We start from the raw sequence: 19,008 nt of genomic DNA on the forward strand, positions 1-19,008 counted from the left end.
TCCTGGAAATAACCTCACAGACTTGCCCAAGATGTATATCTATTACTTGATTTCTGATCTGATCAAGTTGAGAATAGAAGCTGACCATCAGGCTATTAAGTAAAGGAGGGATGCATGTGAAGGGAAGAAACTTTGGATGTGTTCTGGGCCTGTTGGCTGGTTTCACTATCCAGTCTCTTTATTCCTTTTTCTACTCTCAAAAGTCTACCAGATTCTTGGGCAGTCTTTGTGAAGTCAGTTCACAAATGCTAGTCTGACCCCTGGGTGGTCCTTTATGGGTCTTATTAGAATGCCTCCTGGTCTTCCTTTAGAAGATCAGGTTGCAAATGCTGTTTGGTAAGCAGTGGACAGTATGCTACAGGTGAAGTCTCAGAGGCTGGATACATCTCTGGGTATTCCTTCATGTTATGAAAGCTGGACCTGCCTCTGTGGTCTTTCCTAATGGCCCATGCTGCTTATAGTCTGTGTCTAAGTTCCCCTGCTGACTCTGGCTATGACCAGGCTCCCACCTTGATGAATATTGCACTGTTCTGATTCAGTTTCTTTCCCAGGCTAGCATTATGCTGCTGCTCAGGTTTTGGCATATAGTCCTATGACACTTGCTCAAAGTTTCCAGAGAAAGTGTTCCTTCTGGCTGCTTCAATGGAGTGCTGAGTTCTAAGAAGGGGGGCGGGGTGGTTGTCTTTCTGAAATTCCTCCTCTGCCAGTACCACTGTGTGCACATCCCTGTTTGCCCCTCTTCTTCTGATCCTAAGCTGTCAACTACTGAAGTAGATCTAGTGCAGACTTTCTAGTCCTTTGACTTGGGTGGTGGATCCCTCCCGAGTCTGTTGTTGGTTATTCCTCCCACTAGGTGTAGGAGGCTTTCAAAACAGAGCCAATGCCTACAAGATGAAGTCCTTTCTTACTTGGCTAATAAAGCTAGATATATCTGTGTATCACTCACCTTTGCTGATAGTTATCATTCATCTTCCCCAGTTTATTCAATGGAGGCTCTAGCAGAATATGTCTGCATGTCATCTGTTATCTTCCCTGTCATAGATGTTTTACCATAGATACCTTGTTTGCATTTCTTATGTAAAATATGTAATCAGCCCATCAAAGTGATACCTTATCTCTAATGTTTAATTCATTACTAGTCACAGTAGTCAAGATATCAAGCAAGCAAGGTAGCCATTGATAGATGAATAGATGAAGAAAGTGTGGAATTTGCACAATAGAATATGATCTGGCCATAAAAAGAATTAAATAGTATCATCTGCTGAAAACTGGAAAGAACTGTAAGACATTATGTTGAATGAAAGAAGCCAGACACAAAGATAAGAGCACAGAATTCTCTCACATGGGGAACCTCAAATGATCTTAAAGGAAAATAAAGGATAGTGACAAGCTCGAAGAAATGAGGACTAGAGGGAGGTTGGATAATAAGTACCAGCATGTCATTAAATAAAAGGAGTATGTTTAGAATTGTATAGTACAACAAAATGAATATAGTCAACAGTGGCATTGTCTGTTTTACGAATAACTAGAAGGAGCTAAAGGCTCCAAATAAAGGAGTCACGAAGACATAAAAATAACAACCCAGCATGATCAGTACACAATTATTGAAATATCATTCTGTGCTATAAGTATGCACAAGTACTATGTATTAACCAAATACTAATATAGGTTATTCTATAATGACTGAATGACGCTGAAATTTTCATTTAATGTTATAGATGATGAAGCTGAGTATTAAATGACAGAAACTCACTCAGGCTCACACAAAGTGTGAGCCATGGACAGATGCCTGTTCTACTGTGAGCTCCATGCTTCCTCACATTCATGAGCCAGTGTATTGTACAGTTATTCTTTTTTTGACTGATCATATTATCCTACTAAAGCTATAGCTAAATCTGAAATTTAGTGTAAAACCCATAGGTTATGTCTTGTGTTAATCCGTTAGCAGGAATTGTTATGTAAATGGCTTGAAAAAGAGAAATGCATATAAATACAGTTAATATCTCTACTATGAAAATTTTTATAACTTGACTTTTTGTTATTTAGAATCATGGAATACATGAAGCATATCGGAAAACAGACAATAATAAAGGAATTTATATGCCTAGATTTAATTATATTAATATTTTTCCATGTCTACTTTGGTCCTTAGGTATTTTTGCAGTGATGTGCATGTTCCTGCCTTTTTGTTTTTCAAATTTCTTCTATCTACACAGGGGTATTTAGTAGGTGGAATTTGTATTATATGTTTTAAAATTTTATATAAAATTTTATATAGATGGCCAATATGTGTCCTTTCTTTAAGATCCTCTGTCTCCCACAGAGTCATACTTGATAATGTACTCATGGTGAAAGAGCTGAGACTTTTAACTTTTCTCTTATTTTTATTTTTATGTGGTTCTTTCCACAAAAATCATTTTTCCAATGGGAGGAGTGCAGGTGGTGCAAGGGCCCTCTCAAGACTTCTTAAAGCCTCTTCCCAACCCCACAAATCCCCTTTCTTCTTTGGATCTTGTGTGAGGCTTAATTGCATGAACTGAATACAGGTTTTGGAACTTGAATCAACGGTATCCTTTCTGTCTGTGCTTTTGGTACTAAAGCATTTAAGTTTTGAGTTATCTGAAAACTAAGTTAGGGCTGGAGAGATGGCTTAGTGGTTAAGTGCTTGCTGGTGAAGCCTAAGGACCCCAGTTTGAGGCTTGATTCCCCAGGACCCAGGTTAGCCAGATGGACAAGGGGCGCACGCATGTGGAATCCGTTTGCAGTGGCTGGAAGTCCTGGTGTGCCCCCCCCCCCGCCTCCTTCTCTCTTGCTGTCACTTTCAAATAAATAAATAAAAATAAACAAACAAAAAATGTTTAAAACTAGGTTAGCTCCCCAAAGGACAAAGTATCATGTGACATGTGTCAAGCCTTAAGCTAGGCTTAATAGTATTTATTGAATTATAGAAGTACTAAGTAGAATAGGCTGATTAGCATTCTGAATCCTCTGGATGTTATGGGCCATGCAGTTGGGGGCAGTTAACTTCCTATGATTGCAGCACCAGAAGCAAATCTTTATTTCTGCAGATTTATTCAGTGCTTATTAGCTGGAGTCAGGCATTAGTGTTTCCCTACACAGGAATGGTCAACTTAGGGTCACTTAGAGAGAAGCCTGCTAGGAAACACTCAAAGGTAAACATGGGACCAACTTATATAGCAGAATCCAGACTTCTTACTCACTTACTTTCCATTTTTATAAATTTTAAACTTTCACTCAAAAATAATATGAATTTGGGGCTGGAGAGATTGCTCAGCAGTTAAGGCCTGCAAAGCCTAATGACCAGGTTCAGTTCCCCAGGACCCATGTAAAGCTAGATGCACAAAGTGGCACAGGTATCTGGAGTTTGTTTGCAATGGTTAAAAGCTCTGACATTCCCAGTCAATCTTCTCTCTACTTGCAAATAAATAAATAAATAAATAAATAAATAAATACAACAATTTTTGAAAAAATATGAATTGGAATTTAACTGTGGGCCACACTATGGGCTAAGTCAGTGTCTTCCTTCTCTATAGTTCACATTTGACAAATTAAGAGTCACTTGCACTGGCAGTAATGGTTAAAAATGACTAAGCAACATACTTGTGAACATAGGAATTTTTGGTCAACTTCAATTTTCTCAAGCACCATTGTCATTGTAATGCCTTTCAACACCCAAAGCCAAAGCCAGGAATGATGGCACTGATGCATTGTGCTTGCCATCACATGCCTATTTGCTGCCAGTCCATGGCAATGCCCTGAAAGACTCCTAGGAAAGGATGATATAGTCCTTACTGTCTCAACACTGGGACCAAACACCTCACCAGAAGCAGCTTATAAGAGTTTACTTCTGGCTTGCAGTTTCAAAGGTAAGTTTCTGTTAGAAAGAATGAGCTCACTTGTACTGCCAAGCAGAGATGGACAGTAAAATCCCAAAGTCTGCCCTCAGTGACACAGCTCCTCCAGCAAGGCTTCACCTCCCAAAGGCTCCATCTACTGGGGATTAAGTCTGAGGCTCAGTCTCAAACACATGAGACTATGGTGAAAATTTTATATTTAAATTAGCACAGAGAGAAAGAGAGAGAGTGAGAGTGCACTGTATATTGCTTCTTTCAGGAAATGGTGGCCTCTGCTCAAAGATCTTCCTTGTGCAAGTAACCTGCTAGCCACATTCAGTGTAACCCAGTGCCTACTTCTGTCATAGGAACCCAATAAGCATTTCAACTCTCATGGACTGGTCTACCACCTTGCATCTTTTCAACAATTAGACATCATTGCTGACATGAATTTATGGCTCCAACCATGAGATTTGGCACATCATTCATTTAAAGTGTAAATATTTGACTGCTCATTATTGAAAACCAAACAGGCCACCATGTCCAAAGCAGGCGAATGTTATTTTAGGAAGCCAATAGACCCTAATTTGTAGGCAGCTTGTGTTGTCTTTGCCAATGATAGATGTCTGGAATCATTTCCTCCTTCCCCATGCCCTGACTGAAAGCTGCCTGAGCAGTTCACATATGTCTTTGCCTTTTAAACTGTTTCCCATCTGCCCTGCCTCTTCAGCTAAAACCCTATACTGCAAAAATTATGTGAGCCATGATGGTAAGTCCATCCTCTTGTAATAGCAGCCCACATTCAACCAGCCCAAGCCCCTCATCATCTTTGGCTTATACATATTCCCACCCAGGCACACCTGGCTTAGGTATTCCACAAGCTTAGGATGGTCATGGCACTTTTACAGTGATGCATCAGTGCCCAGTTCTAGCCTTCCCTCATGGGAAGCTCTCTAGGATCGTGTTAATCCATACTTTCCCACCACTCACTTAGCATTCCTGAGAAGTAAAGCCATGGGAGTCATGTGCTTTCTTTCCCAGGTTGGACACTCATCCAGTTGTAAGCATTGACACATATAGCCACACTGGAAAACTTAATGGACTGACATTACATTACGTAAATTCTACTAGAGGTGATGTCCCAAGACTAAGCTGTCTCCAGTAAGCCTGTCAGTGAAAGTGTGGTTTCTGAGACCTCACTAGGAAACTCATTTACTACATCCATTATTTATAACATCAAATGAAATGGATGACTGGGCAGTGGGATGTTCAGGGATCACTTGGGCCATGTGAACTTATGGAGCTATCCTGAACTTTAGCCAGTAAAGAGATTCAGTTATGCTTCTGTAGCAAATAACCACTTTTTTCAGGCTTCAAGACAGAGTACAATTGAGAGATGGCGTTGCTCTGAGATAACAGAATAGAAGCAAATCTCTTAGACTTTCAGTTTCTTACATACTAATTATGAGAATGAAGTTTACTGAAGAGTTGGTTGTAGGAGCTAAACTGAGGAATTAAATGAGATGAGATGGATGAGGTACATGGTACAGTGCCTGACACATGGTGTCCATATGATACATACACCTGCAATTAAAGTTGCTGATTCACACCCACCTTGACAACCTGAGTGCTATTAATACCAATCTACCCATTCTATAATGTAACTGCACATCAACATAGAAATACCACAGCCTAGCTGTTCAACACACTAACCATACAACAACATAGATACTCTACAGCCTACCCATTTAACAACCTAACCATACAGCAGCCAAGACATATGAAGCCTGTCCACTCAACATACAGCAAGCAGTGGAGTGAACTGTTTGGCCAACAGCCTAACCATACAGCAGCACAAAACTATATTAGCCCTGTCCTTCAACAACATATCTATTCAACAGCCTGACCTAAAAGTAGCCTAAACATACAACAGTCTACCATCTAATAGCCTAACCACACAGCAATAGTGGCATATCACAACCTAGCCATATAAAAACCTAACTATACCACAGCTGATATATACAAGAGGCTAACCATCTAACAGTCTAACCCTGTTTGCTGCAGCCTCCCATACACACCTGCCATAAGTTTAGGCTTTCTTCTAAATCTACCAGTAAGTATCCCCGTGTGAGCCATCACAGAGCAGAACACTTACCCACTTATTTTTATTAGTTCCTGTCATTTTTGTCAGAAACACAGAATAGGAACCTCCCACAGCCTGACTCATTTTGGTTCCTAGGGCACAAGACTGGCTAAGATGAAGCACCCACTTTAGGAGACTTGAAGTTCACTGCAGTAACTGAATGGTAACCAGATTCTAAGAGTTGTGCAGGAAACACCTTTACCACGTGAAGGTGGTTGGATTCTAGCAGCCTTTCCTAGCACAGAAGACCTGAATGGCTATGTCCATCTGTGTCTAAACAGCACCCTGTTTCCCCATCACAAAGAAGAGGATTCATGGACCACCTACCCTTCTAGGGACAAAGACTCAACATGTTCCTTATAAAGAGGGCTGTGCCCCATGGTCACAGTGCTCCAATGACCTGTCTGACCTTTCCTTTCTGTTTTCTGGACATTAGCTTAAGAATAGGCTGGGACCATGCCTGCTGCACTTAGCTGTCTACATTTATAAAAATGAAAAAAGGAAAGGGGGTCTTTGTAAAAGAGGCACACGAGATGGTGAAGAGATAAAAAAAATTTCCAGCTTGGGGCTATATTTCCTTCTCTTGCACATGGAGTGCTTTCTCATTTTGTGGTAAGAACTAATTTTAGAAAAATGATTCTCTCTTTTTTTGTTTTTTTCACTATAGGTTCTCACTCTAACCCAGGCTGACCAGGAATTCACTATGTAGTATCAGGTTGGCCTTGAACTCATGGCAATCCTCCTCCCAAGTGCTGGGATTTAAGGTGTGTGCCACAACACCTGGCTTCAAAAAATGGTTCTCAAAATGAAATGATTTCCAAAGATCATTAAGAATGAGGAGGGTCCTTTTTGGTCTGCTTCAGTGATGAGGTGTTGGGGGCCTCTGGGTCTCTGGACCTCTGACTTGACAGGAGTTGGTTTTTCTCTGTGTTGATCTCCTTCACCCTTGTGCTGATACCCGGTTCACCAAGAAAACAGCACCCTTGCTTGTTTTGCCAATTGTTCTTAGGTTCAGCCGGGCCCCTTTTGAGGTATGATGGGGTGGCTGTCTCCTTAGTATCTACATCTATCTGAAAAAGAGAAGCAAATTCTCCAATGGCAAGTAAGTTAGCACCAGACAAATGAGATAACCCTTACTTTTTTAAAGAGAATTTAATAAGTGTAGGACCTCTTGTAGCCCACGATTGGTGGTAGCTTGTTAATGGAGAGTGGGCTTATGTTTGGATATGTTTCTGGCTTGTTTCCTAGATCCAGCTATGCACCCATAGCTATGTACCCATACCACTGAGGGGATCAGTTAGCTGAATCAAGAGCAGTTGGTTTCCCACCATGGCTGTGTGCCACTATTGCACTTGTATGATCATCATGACAGGTTATTTGCTGCTAAGTAGGTTAGACCATGAGTTGCTTGGACAGATATTGGTCATTTTCCCCCAGTTGGCCTTGTAGCACCTTCTGGCACTGCGGAGGGGGAGGACAGGGAGACTAACCATGATACCAACATGGTTGTATACACACTGTGTACATAACTAATAAACAAAATCTAAAAAAAAGAACAACAGCAAATATAAAAAAAGATACAGGCATCTTGCCATATCTTGCCATGCTGTCTTTACGATTTCAATGCTTAGGTTTGAGATTTATCCAGACAACTTTACAATACACACAAACACATCAGTGGTGTTTTTCAGACTCACAGAAAACCTGGCCACCTGAGGATTATAATAGACTGATAGACAGATAAGTCAGAGTTTTACACACACACACACACACACACACACATCCATTCCAAAGAGCTGGCAATAAAGCTTGTCAATCACAGGACTTGAGAGTAGCATCAGTAATGTGGCAAGTGCTAGAATTAATCTCTGTTTGCCCTTGAACAAAGTAAAAATTTAGCTGAATTAACCCTCAGCTGCATGGTAGTGTTCATCTGCAGTAGTGTTTATATTTTATAATTTCATCTGACAACATGTGATGAATTGTGCCTTTGAGAAAATATTATTTCTTTCAGAACAATTCGAAGGAGAATTTAAACACTCCTTTGCACTTGTCTGAACACCTCTACGACAATAGGACTCACTTCTTTGTGAATCAGTATCTAAGAATAAGGGAGCCCACCAACCTTCCAAGGTGAGTAGGGCAATCAGAATAATCTCTAGCAGTGGCAGAGATTTTCCCTGGAAAAAAAATCAAAGTTTCCTGGAGCCATAGCTAGAAAAGGAAAAGCCAGGGAAAAAGAATGGCAATGGGGAAAGTAATGTCAATGGGCCTAGCTTGTCTCTAAGAGTTAAAACCTTCCCACTGTGTGGTGATAGATTCAGAGTGGTGGTGAAAGGAAGAAAAAACCACACTGCTGATAATCATGCCAGAGTTCTTCCCACAGGAAAAGTGGTAAGAACTTGAGACAGCTTCAATCACTTAAGCCTTCATCTGCAAAACACATGTGAAGGTCTGATTAGAGAACACTTTTCCATTGGCACCTGGGGACAGATGATTTGCCTGATGGGCCTCTTATCCCTCCTGATGCCATTTATATCACACCAGCTAATGATGGCAAGTGGCAGTGAGTGTAACAGACAACTCTGTTTAAGCAAAATCATTATAATATTTCAGAGATGCTATATTAGGGAAATATGCTTTCTATTACTTATCTAAAGCTTCCCTTCTACATGAAAAAGAAAAACGCACAGTTTTTACATTGTTGTCTCTCACCTGTATGTCCTGGATCTGTTACAGATGGGCTACTGAGGAAGACCAAGGATAAGTAGAGTGATTTCTTTGCATTTTGCTAGCAGAGGATTTACCATTTCCTTGAGATGTAATCGTTTTGGAGGATGTTCTCTTAATTAGCAGCAGAAGGTTTGCTGCTACATTAGTTGCAGTGAAGTCTTTTGAATTGTTGAAAGTTGAAGTCTAATCATGAGTGGAGGCAGCAAACCTATTCTTTTCCATAATTACTGTGCAGTAGGAGCCACGGGTGTCTCACCTGATAGGGAAATCAACATTTCTTGCCTTGGGATCCTTATTCCTTTTGTGGAGCTCAGAGGGTTACCCAAATCCTCCTGCTGTGACCTTCCTGAGATGTCCACAGTGTCCTGACCTACAGCAAAACCCTTTGTTCTTACCACCTCTGTGACCCAGACATCCTCTCATTATTCTCCCTCCATACTGTGCCTGCCATCATCTCCCTTGACAGAAAAGCTTTCCCATTTCTCTCGCCAGGGACTAGGCATTTTCATATAATGAAGTCAGGATCTGTTTTTGCAAAGCATTTTGTGGAATTCTGTAGGTTCACTTCGGCAGGTTCACTTCGGCAGGCTCACTGAGGCTACAGAACTCAGGCAACATGATTCATATGGCATTGGGGGACATGCCCTCAGGCCAGCTCAAAGCTTTATCTTCTTTATTTTACCTCCCTGTATGCATGCATCTCACCTTTGTCTGTATGTTTTAAAAATATTCTCTCAACCTAGTGCTGAAATGATGTTACTAATTTTGTTTCCTTGCCCACGCAAGCTGCTATTCAGTACAGGGAGAAACCAGGTGATTGGTCATTTCCAGTCAGAGGTATGAATCTAGCCATTTAAACTAGCCACTACAGCCTTGAAGGCATGCTAAAGGATTCTTCTGGTCTTTGTCTTGAGATTAGGTCCTGGAGCTTATAAAACACTTGAAATTTACTGTGTAAAAAACATTCTGTTTGTGTTGATGGAGTGACTGACAGACACCTACCCCAGAGCCCTCCCCCCCCCCGCATAGATTCAGGCTGGGAACCAGCTACCAGAATGGCCAACTGCGTGAGATTACATGGCTGGAACTTGGACTTCTTCTCCAGGGAGTACAAAGGGGCTGGAGACTGAGCTCACTCACATGAATAATGATTCAATCAATCATATCCACATAATGAAACCCCAATAAAAGCAGTGGCAACAATGCTCAGTGGAGCTATCTGGATAATTGATATGGTAGAGGCAGTATCCCTCCAGATGTTAACCTGTGTATATTCTTATAGAACTAAAATCATTAAGAATATCATTTTGCTGATTTTGGTTAGTCATTACAGAAAATTATCAAACCAGATGGGTATCCTGACAACTTCCAGTTTAATAGTTGGACAATAAGATCATGGCCTGGGAACCCCACATACAGCTGGTATCTGAAGTAAGGGCAGGCATATGGTTATGAATTTCTGACTTGTAGGGTCCACATTCACTCCAATATTACGTGTCAGAAGGTGCAAAGTAACAGAGCAGTAGAAATAGAATAATTGTCATTAAGAATAATGTTCCAGTTTTCATTTGATTCTTAAAATACTTGAAGGAGCTTCTAGATCTTGTTAGGTATTATTGCTTGAAGCAGTGAAGCAAGGAGTCCTGCACAGACAGGGTAGTCAAGTAACATAGAAGATGACACCCAATGCATTTGACCCAGACTGCATGATAGCAAGCTATCCTTTGTCAATTCCTAGTGAGATGAGTGCAGACCTGGAGAGTCACCCTTTATCTACGTTGACAGCAATTGGATGTTGCTATGATATCCTGACACAGATAGAAATACAAAAATATATTAGAGAGTGACAAATTAGGGGGAAATGAACCTTTACCACAGATAGTTGAGGAGTCAAAGTTTGTATTAAGAGTGTAACCTTAGCATTATGATGGGTTTGTATATAATGTTTATGTGCTTTTACTGGTTTTGAGCAAATTATTTTGCCTTTCTGGGCCTCAGTTTTCTATTACAATAAATGAAAATAACTGTATTATTTTGCTTATTTGGTGATAAAAATACCAGACAAAAAAAAAATTAAAAAGAGAAAATAATGTCAGACAGGATAACCCAAGACAACTATTAAGTCCAAGGCCGGCAAACAGCAAATGGACCACTGATATTATCTCTTCTAGTGTATTTTGTGGCCTTGGTGATTCCATTTTGGTTGCAGAAGTGGAAGGTGTTCCTTGGATCATTGTTTAAGTCAGCAGGCATACTGCACAGCTTTCACCAGCAGCCACAGTCACTGGGCATTGCTTTATTCAATGCCACCAGTGGTTGACTTCTGGTATGTTCCAGGCAGCCTCTGGGCCTGGGGGAGACCATGAAGACTCAGATAGGTTTATCACTCCTGAGAAACTCACAACATTGCTGCTTGTAAAATACATTCGTCCAGAGCTTTTCATAGACCACTAGTAGGCAGGTAACTAACAATGTTTCATTGTAACACCTTCTTTATCCAACTGGAGTTCTGTAAAGTCAGGCGCAGAGGAAATGTGTTGGGATAGGCCTCCACAGAGAAGGTCTCAGGATGGAGAGGCAGACATGTCCCTGAGCCACTTGGCACAGATTTTTCTCTCCCACAAGTTATCTGGGGTGGTGGGATTCCTTGACATATAAGAGAGACCAGAAGTTAAGACTGGGAGGAATGAGTCCTCTTCCGCTCAGCACCTGGTGGCTGTGCCCCCTAATATTCTTCAGTCCCCCTTCCGTGTCCCCACCTTGCAAACTACACAAGCTAGGTTGTCTCCAAGATGATCTTGAGTAGGTGTCCTATGCTAACTAACCATGGCTTCTGTCTTGCAGGTCTGGCCTCACAGTACTTTAGGATATCAAGGCGAGGTGCTGGCACTAGAGGTCTGCCATGAAACCACACTTGAAACAATGGCGACAGCGAATGCTTTTTGGAATATTTGTTTGGGGGCTTCTTTTTTTGGTGATTTTCATCTACTTCACGGACAGCAACCCTGCTGAACCTGTACCTAGCTCCTTCTCCTTCCTGGAAACCCGAGGGCTCCTGCCCATCCAGGGTAAGCAGAGGGCCATCATGGGCGCTCTGCACGAGCCAGCTTCCCTTGGGGGCTTGGATGCAAACAGGCCGCTGCCAGAGAGCCACCCAGCCGGCCCCTTTCACACCGGGCCTGGAGACCCCCAGATATGGGATCAGGCCCCAGACACATTTGGAAATGGAGAAGAGTTTTTTTCATCTCAGGTCAGGAGGAAATCTCCAAGTGCTTTCTACCCTGAGGACGACTACATTTTTGCTGCAGGTCAGCCAGGGTGGTACAGCCACACGCAAGGGACACTGGGGTTCCCATCCCCTGGGGAGTCCACCTCGCGCGACAGGCCGGCTGGCCCGGCCCAAAGGAAACTGGTAAAGAAGCGACAGGGGAGGCAAGGAAGGAGCCCCATGTTGGAAGATGGCGAGAACGGCGATCGGCTGTATGCCTCCATGTCCAGGGCCTTCCTGTACCGGCTGTGGAAGGGGAACGTCTCCTCCAAGATGCTGAACCCGCGCCTGCAGAAGGCCATGCGGGACTACCTGGCCGCCAACAAGCACGGCGTGCGCTTCCGCGGGCGGCGCGAAGCCCGCCTGAGCCGAACCGAGCTGCTGTGCGAGCTGCGCCGGCGAGTGCGCGTGCGCACCCTGGATGGCACTGAGGCGCCCTTCTCCGCGCTGGGCTGGCGGCCGCTGGTGCCCGCGGTGCCCCTAGGCCAGCTGCACCCGCGAGGCCTGCGCAGCTGTGCGGTCGTCATGTCTGCAGGCGCCATCCTCAATTCCTCTCTGGGCGAGGAAATAGGTGGGTCGCGCAGGGCCCCAGGTCTCCCCTTCTTGAGCCAGGGGAAGTGGGGTTTGGTTGTTTCCCTGAACCCCTGGGTTTTCCTGGCTGACAGGCTAGGGTGGGCGCCCTCGATACTGGAGAGCCTTCGGGGGAATTTGCCCTGGCTAGGACAGTGCGGCTGTCTGAAGTCCCTGCAGAGATGTTCTTTGGGGGAAAGTCTTAGAGCAGTGTCCTAAGACCTCTTTGGAGAACAAAACTTGGTGTTCCCCCAGAGCTGGTGGTGGTAGGAGTGGATGGCAGCTCCATGCTTGCTCTTGGCTCAGATATTATCTTTACAGAAACTATGCAGTTCTTTACAGTGACCATGCATGGAGGGGGAGGGAAGCCTCAGATCTGGTGGGACTATGGGGACTGAACCAACAAAAGGACAAAGGTTCAAGAGATATCCTGGCCAGGGTTATCACCTTCAGCAAGGGCACATAATGATAGCTTAGGCTTTTCAGGGACCAATCCTAAATCTGTGGGCTTTAATTAAGAGAGGTGGGCTGCTGTTGAAGACATGGCTTCTGGGGGAAAATGAGCACTGGTTTCTGCTGTGCCCTACATTTGGGTCAAGACCATTGCCCATAATAAAGACCTTCTTCGGAATGGTAAGCAACATGACCATACCTGGGCTTCCATCTCCCTGTTGCACTACCTTCAAACCGACGCCACATGACAGAGGACACAAGTTTCACAGTGCTTATATGGGTCAATAGGATATGAAAGAATGTGAGGGAGAGATTTGAATAACTTGGCTCAGTGATCGTGGTGGCTCTCAAGGCTGAAATTTTAGGACATGCTAACAGGTGGGAAACTCAGGCAGGGATTCTCTGTTGCATTTGTGAGGCAGAACCCCTTCCTTAGGGCACTTAATCTATGTTCTTAAGGCCTCCAGCTGGTTGGATGAGGACCACTTTTAAGGTGTAATTTGCTTTGTTCAATCTAATGATTTAAATACTAGTCACATCTTTAAACATTCCTGCACAGTACTGTTCTGACTCCTGTTTGGCCAACAAGACAGCATGGCCTAGCCAAGTTGACATGGCAGAGCATCACACCTCCCTTCTTTGAGTAGAGTATGAGTACCAATGTCTGTTCCTTGAAAGAATGGGGTAGGATCGAAGTCCATTTCCAACCCTTAGAGTCTAGGCCTTACCCCAGATGGGCTGGCATTGGCACTCCATGGGATTCTTAGGCCTTGCTAAGAGGCCTGAACTTTCCCATCTCTCTTCTTTGCCAGTAGACAGATACTGTCCTCTCCTGGGCATGAAACACATCCTAAGTCCTTTTGGATCTTTCCCTCCAGGATCTGTCTCTGTAGTCAGGCCGATTCCACATCCACCCCGCAAGCAAGCAGCCAGTTCTTAAGGTCATCCATTCATTTCCCAAACTCATGTTTTCCCAAACTGTATGTCTGGTTCTTTACAAAGTACAGATAACAACAGTGGCTCAGCACAGAGACTCAACTGCAAGTCTAAATGCAGAACAGCAGCTAGTATATTCTCAGCATAGACTACTCTGGAAATGACATCCAGGGACATTGTTCCCTCCTCGCAGAGGAATAATAATTGCTGTTTCGTAACTTCACTTTAAGTGAGACCTTCAGTTCTGTGCCCTTGGAGAATGGTTGGTACCCTGCCCTCATTCTGGAATGACCATAGGCCAACTCAGATGTCCCTGAGAATGAGGCTGAATGGGATTATTATTACTTTTTTTAAAGTTACAAACCCAAGACAACAAATCTGGCTTCTAGTGTGAAGTCCCTCAGTCTTAATGGTGACATTATTACAGGCTCATAATAACACTGTCCATGTGTCACACAAGCTTGTAGCCAAAGCCAGAACAGAACACTCTGCAGTTTATTAAGAAGGCAGTGGTATAGCTGTCCCTAGGGTGAAATAACACCACAGTTCTTTCTCGTTCCCAAGGGCCAGTATTAATGTTGTTCAGGAGAAGTGTAAGTATTATGCTTTGAAGTAGGCAATAACTTTTGGTTTTGTTTTGTCTTAAACACCTCTGCACTATAAATATGTAGTATTTGTATGGTTCCTGCCTGCCAGAGGGAATTCCCTTGCTCTTTACTCCTGCATAAATAATCATGACCACAGCCTTTTAAAGTCTATTTGAAAATTTGGAAGAGGATGTGAAAGATACTGGAAGGCATGTTTTTGGAGAACAGAAGTGACACAGTTACATATTTGTTAGTTTCTAGTATCCAGATTTAATTTCAACTGTGTGCACTTCATGATTAGAGTTGTAAAGTCACAAATGAAGACTATGCCTGGGGCATGTTTGCTTGTTTTTTACTAATTGTCCTGTTTCATTTTGAATTATATTTGGTACCTAGTGTTTTCAAGTCTCACAAACACAGCATTACTGAGTTAATATAAACAAAAAGCTACTCCTCTCTCTGAGTTGGTGTCTCAGAATCAGCACTGTGCATGTCTGCTATTGACATCTCTCCTTCCTACTTACCTGAAGACGCGAATACAAACCATGTGGTCATTAATGCTCCCATGACAAAAACAAACTCATATAATAGATGCAACAGTAGTGTTGAGATATGCTGTCCCTAACCTTAAGTTGCCCCTCTAAATAACTGCTCATGGGTTGGCTAAGTGAAGATATGATTTGGTGAAAATTTTAAGGCAGGGCTAGAAGACACACAAGGTAGCCATGTTTCTTAGTCCCACCTCAACTCTTCCAGGAAACCCTTTCTAGGGGCTCCTTTCTTTTATAGGGGAAGGCAGGTATAATTGGGGTTTGTAGGTTGACTACCTTTTGGCTCCCCCTGGTGGTGTTTCTTGGATTATGGAATCCTGTCTCCTAGATCTCATTCTATTAAGCTGAGTCATGGAGCAGTTGTCTTATCCCTGCATGCCACTCATTACTGCCTCGAGGCTGCATGCTCCAGCTATTTTGATTTTATTTTCTTAGGACAGATCAGGAGGAGGGTGCGAAAAAGGTGAGGTTGCAACCCATGGGCCAAGGCTAGGCTGTGACATGGTCCTGGGGGCTCTGGCTTGGCTGCTCCTTGATTATTTCAGTGGATATACTTAGGTGACTCTGTCCTAAAGTCACCACAGGTCTGCTCTGGCCTAGAAATGCCTTCTCATGAATTGAAGCTTGATTTTATTCTCCTCATGTTTGCTGTCTAATCTGTTCCTTCTTTTCTAAGTATGAATGGGTGGCTTAGCTTCTGAAGATGCATTTCCAGGTTGCACCACCCAGCCAGGCATGAATTTGCCAAATATGTGCTGAAGGAAGAGATGCTTTCAGCTCTTCCTCTTCCAGTCCTGCTCATTGACAGTTTCCCCACGTTGAACAAACTACATCACTCTGCCTCTTCCACACAGGTGACTCTTGAGACAAACACAAATTCAAACCAACCCACTTCCAGAGATATTTGTTGCCCTCTGCCTTCTAAAGTTTTGGCAAGGCTTATGATATTGCTCCATGTAGGATAACAGACAATTAAATAATGGGAAGTTTTCAAGGGTGATGTAGTTAATTTAAAATTATTGTTCTGATGACTTGAAGCTCATCTACCACTGAGGAGCCTGGGTATATTGATCTGATGGTGAGACAGAGGCTGTGTCACAGAGAGAGAAGGCATAGCTTCCTAGAAGAGCTATAGCTGAGGAATGTTGCTGTCACATTTCATTTCCACCTTGTCCTTGGATTCTTCCAAGACCCCAGCATCTCCCCAATACCCAATGTTCCCTCTCATCTCTTCCCTTGTTAGTCAGTTGTCCTACATCACCACCTCAGTTAGTACTCACAGAAGCCTTTTAGGCTCTACAAGGTAAAATCTGTCTTTGTAATAATCATTTCCTTTTAAACATTGACATTTGCTTGGGGAAAACAAAAGCAGTGCTGGATAAAACTGCTAGCCTCTGTGCACACCTGGGCAGTGGGGTTCACTGCATTACTCATCATGGTGTTTTCACCAGAAAGGGCAGCAGCAAAAAACACATTAGGTTCACTGTGAATGGCCTTTATACAGCAGTCAAAGTGACTGTATCTGTGACGTCTCAACCTTTTGAGTACAGGTGAATGTAGGTTCTGTATGACAACATTGGAAACAAGAGAAGGCACTTCTGTGTACCAATGTGCACTAGGAAGGCACTGTGAAGTTCAGTTGGAAGATGAACTAGCCACTTGGGGCATGGAGTACACTTTTTATTTGAAAATAAATTGACAAGAAGACATGCTTTAATTATTCAGAATTGGTTGTTTGGCAGACATATTCTTAAAAAGCAATTAAATGAGAATGTCATTTTAGGAGGATAACTGACAAAATCTTTTACAATGATAACATTCAAGCTTTCAGCCATGAATTTGAAAGGTACTCATATCTGAAAAGTGATGAGATCCTTGGGGATATTACCAGTATGTTTTTTTAAAATACTTTATAAGGTATTTGTAATATTTGTAAGTATTTTTAATATCTGTCCAACTTATTTATAAATAAAAGTTGTCAAATGATCTTTTCACAGTATTGCAAAATTTTGCATGGGTGAAAGACCCATTTTAAGATCAAGATATACTTCTAAATGTGAAAGTGGTAGATCTAGTTGGATTCTTAAATTTCCATGCATTTATTTAATTAAAAAGAAACACGTCTTGAATCTTAGACACAAATATGCCACGAAGGATTTTCTACAAGAGAGACTGCCTGGGAGGCACAGACAATAGCTTGCCCAGAGCACCTTGCTTTGCACTTTATAATGAAAAGCCAGTACTATCAATTTATTCAGGCAAATAAAAGCTCATCCATGTGTTTTTAGATGCTACATTGCAACCAATCTTTTGCAAACTAACACTTGTCAAGTCTTGATGAGGTATCGAAGAATTGTGTTCACAGTTCTCTGGGTCTTCATATACTTCAGTTCAAACAACAGAGTGAAGGCTGAAGCAGAGACAAATGAAGATATTTACAAACATTTGAAACATTTCCACCCTTCTCAATATCTTCTTTGTTTCTACAAATTTGTTTTTTTTTTATGTTTTTAATATAGATAAAACACTTAAATTTTTTTTGCCCTCCTTAGTGGTACAATAATTAGCTTTCTCTTTGTTGAGAACTTTATTGGATGAGCATATTGCATATTGTTCGTATTTCTATCCGAGTGTACTCTTATGTTACCTCTCCCTGCCCTCATTACACTGAGTGTTCTTTTCAGTGTGGTAAAAATAGCTTTGTAATCATTTGTCTCTATTCCTGAGCCATAAAATGTAAGTTCTTCCGCTGCTAGTAATCTGACTTTTCTAGCTCAAATAGTTTGTTAATTCACTATTTAGTAAAAATAAATAGTAAAACAATTCACTGCAGAATAAATGCAAAGTGCTTAAATTGTGCAGTAAAGGACCTGCCCTTAACTGAAAGTGTTCTAGTATTTGGGCATTGTTTCCATGTAGTGATTTGCATACTTTTTTCTTCTTAAAAGCCGTGTAGTAAATAATGTAGACTTTGTAGGCCATAGGATCTCGATTGCAAATCAGCTGCATTGTTACAGACCACAGATGTGTCTGTGCTGCACTACAACATCATTTACTAAGACAGGTGGCAGGCCAGATTTTTCCTACATGTCAGAGCTTGTCAACTGTTTCATAGCATATGCATGCATTGATATCCAAGTGTGATTTTGGTGCTCAACACTGAAATTCTTTGAGTTCAGGATTTGTCAATCAATGCATCATTTAAAGCACTAGGGACCCACAGGAAAATCAGGCTGCCAGAGGGTCTTGAATAGAATGCAGTCATGGTCAGAACGACACTCGTGTGTCTCTGTGGTGGTTGAACATATCAGAAATCCATGAGCTCACTTCTCATTCTTACGGTCCTCATCATTGTAAGTACAACTTGGAATGGATTTTGAATACTTACAGCCAAAGGCAACCTGTATGAATTCCTATTCATTCACTCTGATGTGGAGACTTTCAAGACATCTGCTGATAGCCTGCCCTGAGTAAAGGGAGCTTTCTCTCATCTTACCTTTAATAAAATGAGCCTGTTCTTCTCCACCTCTCATCAGCCTCTCCACCTCCAAGTTTAGGAGCTTTGTTTTCACCAGGCCCCTTTCTGCCCAGCATTCATGAGCTGGGGAAAGTCTGGCTGCCATGATGAAGTGTGACAGTACAGTGCACAAAGAACCCTTGCCAGTGATGACATTGTTTTCTCCAGTCTCCAGTGCTGTAGTTGGTCATACAGTGGCTCTATAAGTGTGGAGGGTTTAAGGTTCTTACTCAGAGCTTCTTGGCATTGGTGCCAGGAGGTGAAGCTGCTTAGAAATCTGAAGTGATTTTCCTGTTAAGCCTACGCCTTCACTAAAAGGTGTTAAGGCAGAATTGAAGGCTATGGATTCCACCCTGTAAGAGAAGGCAACAATAGTGGATACAAGGCTGGCCACAT

The 19,008-nt window shown here is 42.4% G+C and overlaps 1 protein-coding gene across 5 annotated transcripts in view; it reads left to right on the top strand.

Annotated features, from left to right (window-relative positions):
* Positions 1-19,008, top strand: part of St6gal2 (ST6 beta-galactoside alpha-2,6-sialyltransferase 2) — a 79,202-nt gene that overhangs the window by 34,205 nt on the left and 25,989 nt on the right. For 4 of the 5 annotated variants that reach the window (XM_004651797.3, XM_045147382.1, XM_045147384.1 and 1 more), the window contains exon 2: positions 11,575-12,569. In XM_004651797.3, the coding sequence (XP_004651854.1) occupies positions 11,633-12,569 (937 nt within the window). In that variant the 5' untranslated portion in view covers positions 11,575-11,632. Of the gene's footprint in view, positions 1-6,739; positions 6,762-8,011; positions 8,131-11,574; positions 12,570-19,008 lie in introns of those variants that run through there. The other variant, XM_045147383.1, reaches the window with a different exon arrangement.

Source organism: Jaculus jaculus, chromosome 4 (genome assembly GCF_020740685.1).
Source record: "Jaculus jaculus isolate mJacJac1 chromosome 4, mJacJac1.mat.Y.cur, whole genome shotgun sequence".
In the NCBI taxonomy this organism is placed as follows: Eukaryota; Metazoa; Chordata; class Mammalia; order Rodentia; family Dipodidae; genus Jaculus; species Jaculus jaculus.